Here is a 12,720-nt window from a genome sequence, read left to right as displayed (position 1 = left end):
AGCACTCCTCTCAAATTGTTAGTGTTATTGAGGGTATGTTTGAAGAACTCTTGCCGTGTAATGTACTGTAGGAGGTACGAATGAAGAGCCAGAACAACCCGGGCTCTATTTCTGTGATCGGCGTAAATCTTTCGTGGCATAAATATGAACGTTACACACGAGCTTGGTGATATTGCAGACGAGTCCAGGCACATTCAATATGCATTCATTATTCCATACACTTATTTTTAATTAGCGCCAACAAAGGTGTCATATCAGATGTTTTTCCTCTAAGGTATTAATGATCAGTTTTCATTAATACTCCCAGAGAAGGAGGATTTTAATATTCATAGTTGCATGACACTACAGTGCATCATATGGTAATTTTCTAAGCCAAGTGAGGAAAATATTAGAAAAACTCCTTATTAACAGTCCTGCAGAGGCAATCAGGAGGATAAGGAAGTAGTTCTGTAGCAGGACAACGAAGCAATGAAAAAGCAGGGCTGATGGAAGGTGATTTACGCTCCTGACATTTTTAACTGAATTACCCAGGATCCCTTGCGATGTGATTACCGTGATACAGTCTTGGTGCATGGGTGTATCATTTCTCTTCCCTCCCTGCCTACTCAGGGCTAAAAGAAGGATTTAAACCCAATAAGAATGATATAAAAATACCAGACGGGAAAATGTTGTGCAAGCCACTCACTATGCTGGCTGCAGGTGAACCTTAAACAACATGTTGTGTCTGTTGTTCTTGCCAGTGCAAACATGCCTAATATAAATTTTCATGTTGATTCAGATCAATCTAAACCAGCTGCTCGAGGAAAATGTTTTATATGTGCGCAAGCATGCAAGTTTCACTGACTTCCCCGGTGCCAGAACAAAAATTCTGACTTATCAAACCAGCTCCCTGAAAACTAAATGAAATATAACATAATGTTTTTTTTTTTTTTTGCGCAAATAGTATTTTTGCTAATACGACTTATATCAGAGTCAAACATGTAAAGGTTCTCTCCATTTAGACCAGCTCAGTGTCAAGCTGTGTGGAAGGCTTAAAACCACCCATTGGTTTGTTTCAGTCTGCTCATCTGCTCCTAAAAACAGATAGAGGGAGACGCTCTCATTTCACGCTAGCAGGAGTTAATGTTATTGAAGCAGACATACTCACATGTGCTGTGATTCCAACACACACAAGCATATAGGCACCAATGGGCGTACACACGCAGACACACACACACAATGTAGTTCCTATCTGATGGCCTGAACAACAGCAACCTCTGAGATAAAGAGCAGCTTTCCTCTTCCTGTGATACACATCCATGTTTAGCCTCGAGATGATGTGGGCATGCGTGTGCGCGTGTGTGTTTAGCTGGTTGTGCACAGTTGCAGCTGCACTGTGACCGATGCAGGACCAATCATTCAGTGATCCCATTACAAGGGTCTAACAATGTACAGTGTGTGTGCGTGTCTGCGTGTGTGCGTGTGTGTGTCTGTGTGTGTGCGTTTGTGTGTATGCTCTGTTCATTGCGTTCTCAATCACTCTGGCATGCTATTATCTATCTAAGGACAAAGCTACATCACTCACACTTAAACACATGAGAACAATTTTTTTTCGAGGACCTCCCCTTGCCCGCATCTATTCCCTAATTTTTATTCATTGGGTCATTTTTGTCAACAACAGAAATATTTTTGAACAATTAGGTAGAACATCAGTAAAACGTGACCTAAAATAATTGTTGAGTTGGATCAATCGAAACGTCATACTCCTTCTATTATCAGAAGCGCTTTATCCTCACAAGGGCCACGAGTGTGCTGGAGCCTACATTCACTTGAATTAAAAGTCCATACAAATTGCGTCATTTTGGGTAGAGCCTAATATAAAAATATCCTCCTTGTCGTTACCAAGGAAACTTCAGATGTCTTATTGACTGAGTTTTGTCAATATACTCATAAAATCAACAAAACTGTATTATACACACATTGATAGCTGAAATAAGCTCGTTTTGAATAGGAAGTCCTATTTTGTGCAAATGAGCTGCTGCATCCCCCTCCCAAGATGTGCCAACATATAAAGCCTTTCATGACCATGCTGATGATGCAACTGGGGTCCCAAGTCTAAAAAAGGCAAGTGCAAACTGCAAAGCGCATGTGAAGTCACCCGCCAGTAGGTTATGCCCTCCCTTCTCATATTACTCATCATGCCCCTTCATTAACTAGCTTCTGTGTTGTCACACATAACGGGGTTTCCATCAGGACAAAAAAAAGCGTAAGTAGATCTGCTATCCTGAGCTCTGATCTAATCATATGCAATGTTTCCAAACACACACACACACCACAGACACTGGATGAAGGTAAAAGTGGTGATACCAGGAAGAAACAAAGCCTGCTCTTGTTGTTGAAGACTTACCTGAGCTTCTCAAATATCCTCCATTTTGTATTCTCCCAGCACTTCTCACTGCTGGAAGACAACAAGACAAGGAATTTAATGGATCCTCCCCACAGAGTGTGAGTTGAGGTGTGTATATTAGCCTTTAAAATGCACATATTTGTAAATAGAGTAAGCATCCTGTGAGAAAACGTTGGGGGCCAGGCACTCAAAGACACAGTGCTTATAGAAGCAACATTATTTTTTAATGTAAAAAAACAAATGAGACCTCAGTAATCATTTATAAATATATTTGAAATAAATAATCATGTTTTAGTTTCTTATAGTCGTCCTCTAGCAGTTTCTTTTCTCAAATCAAGTGCACATGTTATGTAATTGTGTTTCGTGGGGTTGCAATGATTTATCATGATCACATTTTTACATCAGAGAACAGTAGCAGAAGATAGTACTAAATAATCCAGACTTTGGCTCTTGAGGCACATTAAGATGAAGCGCTGCATGCATTAAACTACTGATAATAATCTAAAGCACATATTTGCAGCTCCAATTTAAGATCGAGCAGCTTTCATGCATTATCAACATTATATGTATTCCTTTCATGGTTTATATGAAATAACACGGGTAAGGTTCGATCGTTCGTCTACATCAAACATTGTGACCACTTGACTTCAGTTAGATCTCCAAAGCCTCTTTCATCACTTTGACCTATCTAGCTCACACTTTCATCCATAGCTAACGAGGGGCTCATTAAATTCTCATCAAAGAGCACCGGAGGTGCACGGTGGATATTCATCCCCCCTACGGATCAGAAATGGATAGGGGTCAATCATATTTTAAACAATAAACGTGAGGTACAAAGGGCATACACGAGTGCATAAATACATAAAAAGAGGTGAATATATCTCAGGCTGCACTACAATCAGATGAATTTCATTTTATATATCAGAGACAAAAGGAAACACAGGCAACTGCTTATATGCATGATGGATGTTCCACCATGTTCACTTAATTCCCTATTTTGCCCTTAAACCTTGATCACACAAAACACTATACTTCATACTCCAAGATTATCTTTTTATATTTATTATAGATAGCCAAACTATTTTAAAAATCCTATAATTGTGTATCATAAAAATCTGATGAAAATCTGAAATTATATATGGAATGCTAGATTTAGTGCATTCAAGATGTTTTAGGAATAGGCGGAAGGATTTTTGTTGATCCCTCCAAAACAAAATATTAAATCACCAAATGGTTCCAGGATTTATTCTTATTATTTTTTTTTATTATTTTACTGGCAGTTTTAGGAGAAGCGTCACTGCCAAATATCAGAAAGACCATCTGGGGTATTCATCAAATAAAAAGCCAGCAGGTGGATGAAAACAACACAAGTGATATTCAAAACTAGATTTAAAACTGAGACAATGCATTGAAGAGACAAAGACACCAGGACTGACTGTACTGCACTCAAATTGTGTCACAGTGCCATCTAGCATCATTATGACTTAGTGTCTGTTTTATATAGAGTTCAATGGAAAAATGAATCGAATATTTTTATTTTAGGTGGAAAAGTAAGGCAAAAAAGAAAAAATCTAAATATGAATACAAACAGAATAGCTTTTCAGCTCTAATTATTCAAGGTAATTTTCATTGCTGCAGCATAGCAGCCAAATCAAATCCGATCAAAACATTGATATTTAAGCAGTTACCACGAGATGGCGCTCACTTTTCTTTTGGTCTACTTTCAGGGCCCTCCCTCAACATGACGCAACTTCCGTAAATCTACTTCCGCCATGTCCATGTGTTTACAAAAAAATATATGCGACTTGTTTTAACTTATTTCATCCAATTATTTGACACAGACTTGGCGTTTAAAACATGGGAAAGCTGAATGTGGTGGTGTTGAGATACTTGTCTCGAGATGACTTTCGTGTGCTCACTGCGGTAATAAATATTTCCAATTTCCATACTATCCAGTTAGCTTTGGCTAGCCTAATTTTGTTGCCATCGTATTTAACATTATAGCAACATATTTTTCTAACGGTGAAGTGATTGTGGTTATTGCTATGCGGTTGCTATATTTATATTAATATTAGTATTGTAAAGTAACCCAGTGAGCATCTGGTTTTAATTCAACCTCAATATGAGGACAAACAAGACTGTCACTGGAAATTACTCTTTGGATGTTGGTTGGTTGTTAGGAAAAATGGCACTCTAAGGTTGTACAACACTGCAGCAGCAATAAAAATGAAAGATGCAAATATTAGTAATAAAAATATCTTGATAGATTGCATACTTGTACCTATTTTTTCTCAAAACAAAATCCACAAATGACATTATTGTGGATGTTTTGAAAATGTCATAACAACTGACTGACTCTGATTTGTTGCCCGTATTTTGCAGTGGAAAATTGTTTTCCCGATAACTGACAAATGTAACATAGGTCTGCTTTTATTAACTTCATCTCATCTCTGCTTGTAGGTTGAGATGGGGATGAAAAACCATGAGATTGTTCCAGTGAGTCTCCTCTCTTCCATCGCCAGCCTCAAACATGGTGGCTGCAACAAGGTCCTTCGAGAGCTGGTCAAACATAAACTTGTGGTCTATGAACGCGCAAAGAGTAATCTTAATGATTCTACCTTGCATGTTTGGTTGTTTAAAGAATGTTGTTGTATGTTTTGTTCTTATGGGTTATGTATTATTTTTCAGCTGTGCAAGGTTACAGGTTAAACTTTGGAGGATATGATTATCTAGCCCTCAAGACTTTGTCCTCACGAGATGTTATTGCCTCAGTTGGAAACCAAATGGGTGTAGGGAAAGAGTCAGGTAAAGTTTACACATGATGCATTCACTGACCATAATAGCTACCAGGGGTTTAACCACTTTTTTTTTTTGTGGCCTACTGTAATGTGATATATCAGTCAGTTAATCAATGACATTACTGGGGTCATATAAATACTTTTTTTATTATGAATATTTTGCCCATCGCATCACGAGGTAAACAAAATAGAAACCACTCTTAGTGTTGTGAAGTACAGCTGTTGTACACCAGCACAAACTACAATTACAATACTGAGCATACATAATTCTCAAACTAATATTGCTTAACAGTGTATGTAAATTCAGCATTATTGTATTGACAGTATGTGATTAGGCTTTGACAGCATATTATTTAGCTTCCACGGTTGTGCACCTACGTATACTGTTTGAAACTGATCTATTTGCATTTCATTCCTTCAGATATTTATATTGTGGCAAATAAGGATGGGGAGCAGTACGCTCTGAAGCTTCACAGATTAGGTCGCACCTCATTCAGAAATCTGAAGAATAAGAGAGATTACCACAAACACAGGAAGAACATGTCCTGGCTGTACCTCTCTCGTCTCTCTGCCATGAAGGAGTTTGCCTACATGAAGGTAATGCAAACCTTGCCACAATGTGTTTTGTGCATTTTACAGTATGTGGAATATCATCAGCGTACAGCAGAAGTGTTGTTGAATGTGTTGCGTCATTTTCATCCGTTCCCCAGGCACTCTATGACCGAGGCTTCCCTGTACCCAAGCCTGTAGACTACAACAGACATGCCGTTGTAATGGAACTCATCAATGGATATCCACTGTATGGAAAGCAGCCATCCCTCTTTCTGGAATCACTTCAGTCATCCCAAATCTTCAAATCAATTGTTTTCATTCCCGTATCAGGTGTCAGGTGCACGAGCTGCAAGATCCACCCGCCCTCTACAGTGAATTCATGGACCTCATCGTCAAACTGGCCAACCACGGCCTAATTCATGGAGATTTTAACGAGTTCAACCTGATGCTCGACGACCAGGATCACATAACAATGATCGACTTCCCTCAGATGGTGTCCACCTCGCACGCTAATGCTGAATGGTAAGTGCTTGTACCTGCAAACAACTCATTGCGAACTAATTCAAAGCCATCACCTTTTTGCTCCATTATGTGATCTTTGTAGGTATTTTGATCGAGACGTCAAATGCATACGAGATTTCTTTGCAAGACGGTATGGTTATGAGAGCGAGCTGTTCCCAACCTTCAAAGATATCAGGTAATGTTTCACTGGCAAATTAAAATGAGTTTGTCAAGTCTTTAAACATTGGCTGTGGTGATAAAGTGCCTTCTCAATTCGGTTTAAAAAAAAATTGTTTTCTTACAGGCGCTCATGTTCTCTCGATGTTGAGGTCTCAGCGAGTGGTTTCACTAAAGATATGGAGAAAGATGCTGCAGTGTTTCATCCAGTTGGGCCTGAGGGAGAGCAAGAGGACGAGGACAGCGACAAAGAGGAGACCGGCGATGAAGTCGAAACCGAAGAGCAAAGTGTGGATGCGACTGACTACAATAAGGCCATTTTGGAACTCGAGGGCCTGAAAGTAGGCGACACAAATAACGATGTACAGGATGAAGAGGAGAGTGAAAAAGAAGAGGGGGTTAGTGAAAAAAGACAAGGGGAGGAAGAGACAAATGTTGAGGCCAGAAGCACTGACAAGATAGTGAATGACTTGGAGGAAGAGCTGGAGGATGAAGTCCCTGAACTCTCAGACCTTTCTGCATCTAACAAAGAGTTCAAACCTTTCAGGTACTGACAATGAAAAGTTGACTTAGCATTAATTGTATGTCATTTTTCTTGCTTCTTTATAGTATGTGTGCACCATCAGTCTCAGCAAATTGTCACACGATACAATCATTTCTTTCTTTCTTGCAGAGACCCAGACAGCCTTCTACAGTTGGCAGAACATAGGAGGAGAAGGACAGACAGTGAGGGAACAATGGGCAGCACAGGAAGCTGCTCAACGATCCCACCGGTAAGTAAACATTTAAAAAATTAAGCTGAAGTCTATACACTGTCAATCGTGAGTTTGCGTTGACAAATAAACTATTAAAATTTAAAAAACATAAATCATTGTGTGTCGCAGGATGTGGTCCGTCAAAAAGTGCGGAGACAGCTCACCAAACAACAAAAGTCGGCACAGAGGAGGCGTCTGCAGAAGGGGGAAGCCAATTTGGTTACCAAATCTAGACGGGAGAATGAAAACAACATTAAGTCGAGTCTGGAGAGCGCAACCTTCTGGGGATGAATGCTCGTCTGGTACTCCTCTGCCTCAGGAGGGTTATCATGGTCACACCTGTTAAACAAACTGTTTTGGACCAGTAACGCCCCGTTATGTCCAGAATAGACAGATGTCTGTTGTGGTCAGCCTACAATTCAATGTAAATTATGTGACACGAATGCTATCGACATTCAAACAATTGCTTAATATGTATTTTATGTCTTTTTCAAACATTTAATATTGAAGGAAAATATGCTCATGTTGTATTGAAAAGCTTTAAAATGATCGGAAATGTTCGGAATGCTTTTTGTTTGGAAATGTAATCATGAAAGGTAACGCACACAAAGCAATTACTTAGACAAATAAACATAGTCTCGAAAGATGCAGGAAATGGTTGCTTATTTCAATCGAATCCTAGCACGACAATTTGAGCGATGAAGAAAAAAGTGGATCTGGCAGTTGAATAAGTGTTTTCTCAGAAGTTGGACGTATTCAGAAAGCGGGTGAATTCCTACTTGAACAAAGGCTATTCATTTCCAAGAGGATGAATGGAGCTCAGACCCAAGGCTCAGTGGGCCCAAAACCTTGTGGGACGAGTGCTTTGGTGAACCCCGCCCCTTCCCACACTTTTTTGCAAACTAAATTAGCAGCGTTATGATAACGGGGTGGCGAAAATGTGAACAGCAAATACACGACAGTGATATCAAGAGTTTCACGAGTTATTGTATGTTCGATTTTGCAGCGATAAGCAGCTTTAAAAGTTACCGGTCAGGGATTAGCCAGCTGCACAGCTCGATGGAAGGGGCTCAGCATTCCAGGGCTGCACCTCTGCGTGTGGAGAGAGTGAGGGGGCCCTCTCAGCTAATTGGCAGCAAGAGTGACAAAGGTGGTCTGCTTCAAACAAAAACATAAGAGACTGGCTGGACCCAGAGCCAAAAGAGGGGGGGAAAGGGGGAAATGAGGTTTAGTAGGTGGAGAGAGGACGAGGGCGTTGAGCCATTAGAATTTGAGTTATTTCCTTGTAATGTTGCCATCCTGCTCTGACATGGCAGGTGAATGAGGCGAGTGGACTGAAATTTCCCGAATCCGTGAATGAGGATGAATCAAGAGGAAGATGAGGACAGTTTCATGTCCTACTTGTCCCAGAACAACATTGAGCTCAGCCCAAAAGACTGTGAGTAAACTTTCAACTTATAGTTCAACGTTACAGGAAATGTATTAAGAGATCTTCATATTGATATTCATATAAACATTTGACGTTTAAACATTTAACAAAGCCCACATTTAACTCTAGTTTTAAATAATACCAGCAATATTTCATTGAATACACCTCAAAGGCAATTGCAAATAATTGTTATCTTGGAATATTATGGCTGCAAAATGTTCCAAAAAAAAAAAAGCTGGGACAGACTTTACCACTGGGTTACATCACCTTTTGTTTTAATTGTCCAGTCAATGTAGTGGCCATGCTCCATAACTTCTGGGAACAGAAGCAAGTGGGTCACATAGAGGGATCCTCCCCCGGACCAGATGGTTCTGTGAGGGATGCAGCGGGCCAGATAAGAACCCTGCTCCTATATGAATCTGCTACTTGCCCCGGTCCACCCTTTGTCTGCTATGTCACACTGCCAGGAGGAAGTTGCTTTGGCAACTATAAGGTGTGTAGGAAAATTTTGAATACACTCTCTTGTATATCGTTGACCATATTTAATGACGTCATAACAGCTCTGTCGTGCTCCAGATAACTTTAGCAATCTTTAATGATTCAAATATAAACAAGTAATATGTAACAATTCCACAAAATTATTTTGATCCTAAAATATTTCAATCAGTGCTCTATGAAGGTTTAAATTATTAATGTTTACTTTGGTATTGGATAAATCATCTGGTGTGTGTTTATGCTCCATCAATGCACAAAGCATTGGAAATGTGGAACTAAAACCATTGAATTAATGTGATTAATAAATTAATCATTGGTTTTAATAGCTAAAAATATTCACTATTCTGAATTTTGTAACGTCGACCTCAATGTGTTTATCCAATCAACATTATTTCCAATGAAAATGTTAAAAATGAGGCGGCTCGGTGGCGCACTGGGTAGCACGTCCGCCTCACAGTTAGGAGGGTGCGGGTTCGATTCCACCTCTGGCCCTCCCTGTGTGGAGTTTGCATGTTCTCCCCGGGCCCGCGTGGGTTTTCTCCGGGCACTCCGGTTTCCTCCCACATTCCAAAAACATGCTTGGTAGGCCGATTGAAGACTCCAAATTGTCCCTAGGTGTGAGTGTGAGTGCGATTGGTTGTCTGTCTCTGTGTGCCCTGCGATTGGCTGGCAACCAGTTCAGGGTGTCCCCCGCCTACTGCCCGATGACGGCTGGGATAGGCTCCAGCACGCCCGCGACCCCCGTGGGGACTGAGCGGTTCAGAAAATGGATGGATGGATGGATGTTAAAAATGTTTGTCTTTATGCAGATTTTTTTTCAAACTTTTCTTTAAATATTATTACACTTAATAATGTTCATAGTCGATTGGAAGCCTTTAAGATCAAGACCAATAACACATTTGAAATGTATTGCACAAATTTGACTCCTGCAGGTAACTCAATTAAAAAGACAAATTCATTGCTATTCATTCATCGGTAATTATTTTGTCACCATATAAAAGAACTAATTTGATTTTAAATTGTGTAACAGCAGTTACATTGATCTTCATTTGTTCTGTGATAGTCAGCATTATATCATATTTAATGAAGCAAGACATTTCATTATAAGCGATGAACATTCAGTGACTTAGACTGTACAAATTGTGTCCAGTTCCTGTACTGACATGAGACCAGATTATTATAGAGGCGGTACAGGATTTACTGATTTCTTCAAAACAAATTGATATATTTGAAAATGCAAGCAAGTTTCACTTTTCTTATAAAACACACACACACACACACACAATACATCCAGATTTTTTTGTGTGAAAAATGGGCCTTCCTAGCCAAATAATCCTTTTAATGTTGTTTAACATGACTCACTCTAATCTCGTGATGCCACTCAGTAGTGCATCGTGACCCAGACAGGAGCCTCCAGTATCATGTGATCAGCTATCTGTGGCTGCCTCTCCTTTGAGATTTCAGCTGTGATCCTGTGATTATTTGCAGTCAAGTGTGAAATGGAAACATATCTGAAAGAGCGTGTCGGACTCGAGAAAGAAAGTTCATTTCTCTCCCCACACCTTCCCTCTCATCCCCCAGCTGTGCAACACTCAGGCAGAGGCCCGTCGCGATGCTGCCCGAGTGGCCCTGATGAACTCGCTTGTCAATGAGCTGCCTTGTCGACGCATCTGCCCTCAGTTCATCGCTCAGAGTCTGCAACAGGCCACCATAGACACTAACGTGAGTTTTAACCCATTCGATATCACCACTTCAAATGAATTCAGCCAGCAGGAGATAAGTTGTCGATTCTGTCATCAAGATTTATCTGAAACTTGTGTTGTCTCTAACCAGGTTTCTATAGCAGATGCAAAAGATTCAAACACACATATAGGCACATACAGTCTGCTTCTCCACTCTTACATGGGAAGGACCATGCTGGAGTTCCAGGTAAAGTCTTGCTCTGCATGTTTTTGGTTTTTTTTTTTCAGTTAACAGTTTCCCTTTTGTTGCACAACTGCAGGAGATGATGACAGTTTTTCAGTTGCTGCACTGGAATGGAACCCTAAAAACCCTTAGAGAAAGGCAATGCTCTCGTCAGGTATGTAAAAAGAGCATCATTTTCCTCCTCTTCCAAGTAATATATTTTCTGCAAACCCCTCGTTTTCTCATATAGAGTGTTATTGCCTATTACAACAAGCGTGGTCTTGACGAGTATATGCGCAGTAGCATGGCTCTGGACTGGCTTGGGCGGGAGCAGAGATCACCGGGTCAACTGGGGGAAGAGCTGCAGTTGGCGCAAAGGGAACTACTGCTGGCCCGACGTCGAGGCATCGAGCTTCGTTTCTATAAGGAAAAAACAGGCATTCTCACCTTGGCTCTCAGTCAAGCATATGTTCACCACGCGCCTGAAGTCTACAGCCAGACACATGATAACAAGGACGAACAAGTTCCCTTGCTAACAATGTTCTCCCACGGGAGAGAAGTGCCGATAAAGTCATCCTGCAGTCCATCACCAACCCGTCATGAACGCACAGATCCAGCAGATTGTAAAATTTGTGGTAGGAACGTTCCCTCTGAGTGTTCCTCAACCTGCTCGCTTTGCACTCACATGCATTCACTCAACCAGAATTTCGAGGATACATGAAATGTAAACATTTCAGTAGATTCTCAACATGGAGTTGCATATCTCTGTTGCCATATTGATGTCAAATTAAATTCTGTAAAATATTTACATAGCACTACACACAATAGCAGTTACAATATATTTAAGTGCTCATTTCATTCAGGATGAGCCAAAAATCGAGCATTTTGATGCATAATATAAGATGCACACTGAATATGAGTAAGAATTAACATTCTGTGCACTCTGCACTGTATACTTTTAGCTGAATAATGAAATTATACAGCTTTATGGTATACTAAACAACTCACTGCCATGTTCCATGTACTTAGTTTTTTTTATGACATGTAGATGTTTGATATGAATCCCAAAAGCAACTGTAAAACATGTTGGGGGACAAGCCATTTATGATGAGCTTAGAAGTTGTTATAGATCTAAATTACATAATTATCTCGTTTTTAGAGACCAGGTCACGAGATTTAGTTAAATTTCTCTATTTGATGAGATTAGTATCTAATACAATTTTGAAAAGGGAAAATCTGTAAATAATGTCTGTCTCTCAGTCAGTCACTGTTTACATTATAATGATTGTAGTTACTTGTGTTTCAGGATTTATTTGGAATTTTGAATAAATAAAAACAATGTTTTAAGACGTGTTTGTCATCAATTAAACCACCAACTGATACTGTAAATATAATGTTGAATAAACGGCTTTTCAAATACTTCACCAAGGACAACCATTCTATAACCAATCCTACATAAAGGGTTGAATATTGACAAATATGTATTCATATAAATATATTTGTGCATACAAGTGTATACCCCGATTAATTTGAATATTGTAGAAAACAATTGAATTGGCTTGGAAAAATGGATTGGATAGCAGTTTAGGTTTAATTAATGAATAATGTTTATGGCACTAATGTCTTCTATTGCCTGATGTGTTTATAATTTTTTTTATCCATTATTGTTGCTGAAACGATGCATATTTCCGATTATGGGATGAATTTAAATATAAAGTATAC

At 39.6% G+C, this 12,720-nt stretch overlaps 2 protein-coding genes across 2 annotated transcripts; both read left to right on the top strand.

The window, feature by feature from the left end:
- The first annotated feature begins 4,128 nt into the window (after positions 1-4,128).
- On the top strand, positions 4,129-7,824 carry riok2 (RIO kinase 2 (yeast)). The gene is made up of 10 exons (XM_049763794.2): positions 4,129-4,309; positions 4,847-4,985; positions 5,075-5,191; positions 5,606-5,781; positions 5,895-5,983; positions 6,067-6,258; positions 6,341-6,433; positions 6,542-6,961; positions 7,088-7,187; positions 7,299-7,824. Exons 1-10 carry the CDS (start codon positions 4,244-4,246, stop codon positions 7,458-7,460), a joined length of 1,554 nt encoding a protein of 517 aa, XP_049619751.1. The 5' UTR covers positions 4,129-4,243; the 3' UTR covers positions 7,461-7,824.
- A 138-nt stretch (positions 7,825-7,962) lies between these two features.
- Positions 7,963-12,345, top strand: LOC125994460 (protein limb expression 1). The gene is made up of 6 exons (XM_049763795.1): positions 7,963-8,607; positions 8,886-9,091; positions 10,675-10,815; positions 10,927-11,022; positions 11,096-11,173; positions 11,249-12,345. Exons 1-6 carry the CDS (start codon positions 8,526-8,528, stop codon positions 11,717-11,719), a joined length of 1,074 nt encoding a protein of 357 aa, XP_049619752.1. The 5' UTR covers positions 7,963-8,525; the 3' UTR covers positions 11,720-12,345.
- Positions 12,346-12,720: the final 375 nt, after the last annotated feature.

The sequence above is a fragment of the Syngnathus scovelli genome, chromosome 3, assembly GCF_024217435.2.
Source record: "Syngnathus scovelli strain Florida chromosome 3, RoL_Ssco_1.2, whole genome shotgun sequence".
NCBI classification, from domain to species: domain Eukaryota; kingdom Metazoa; phylum Chordata; class Actinopteri; order Syngnathiformes; family Syngnathidae; genus Syngnathus; species Syngnathus scovelli.
This window is presented reverse-complemented; position numbering and strand designations above follow the sequence as displayed.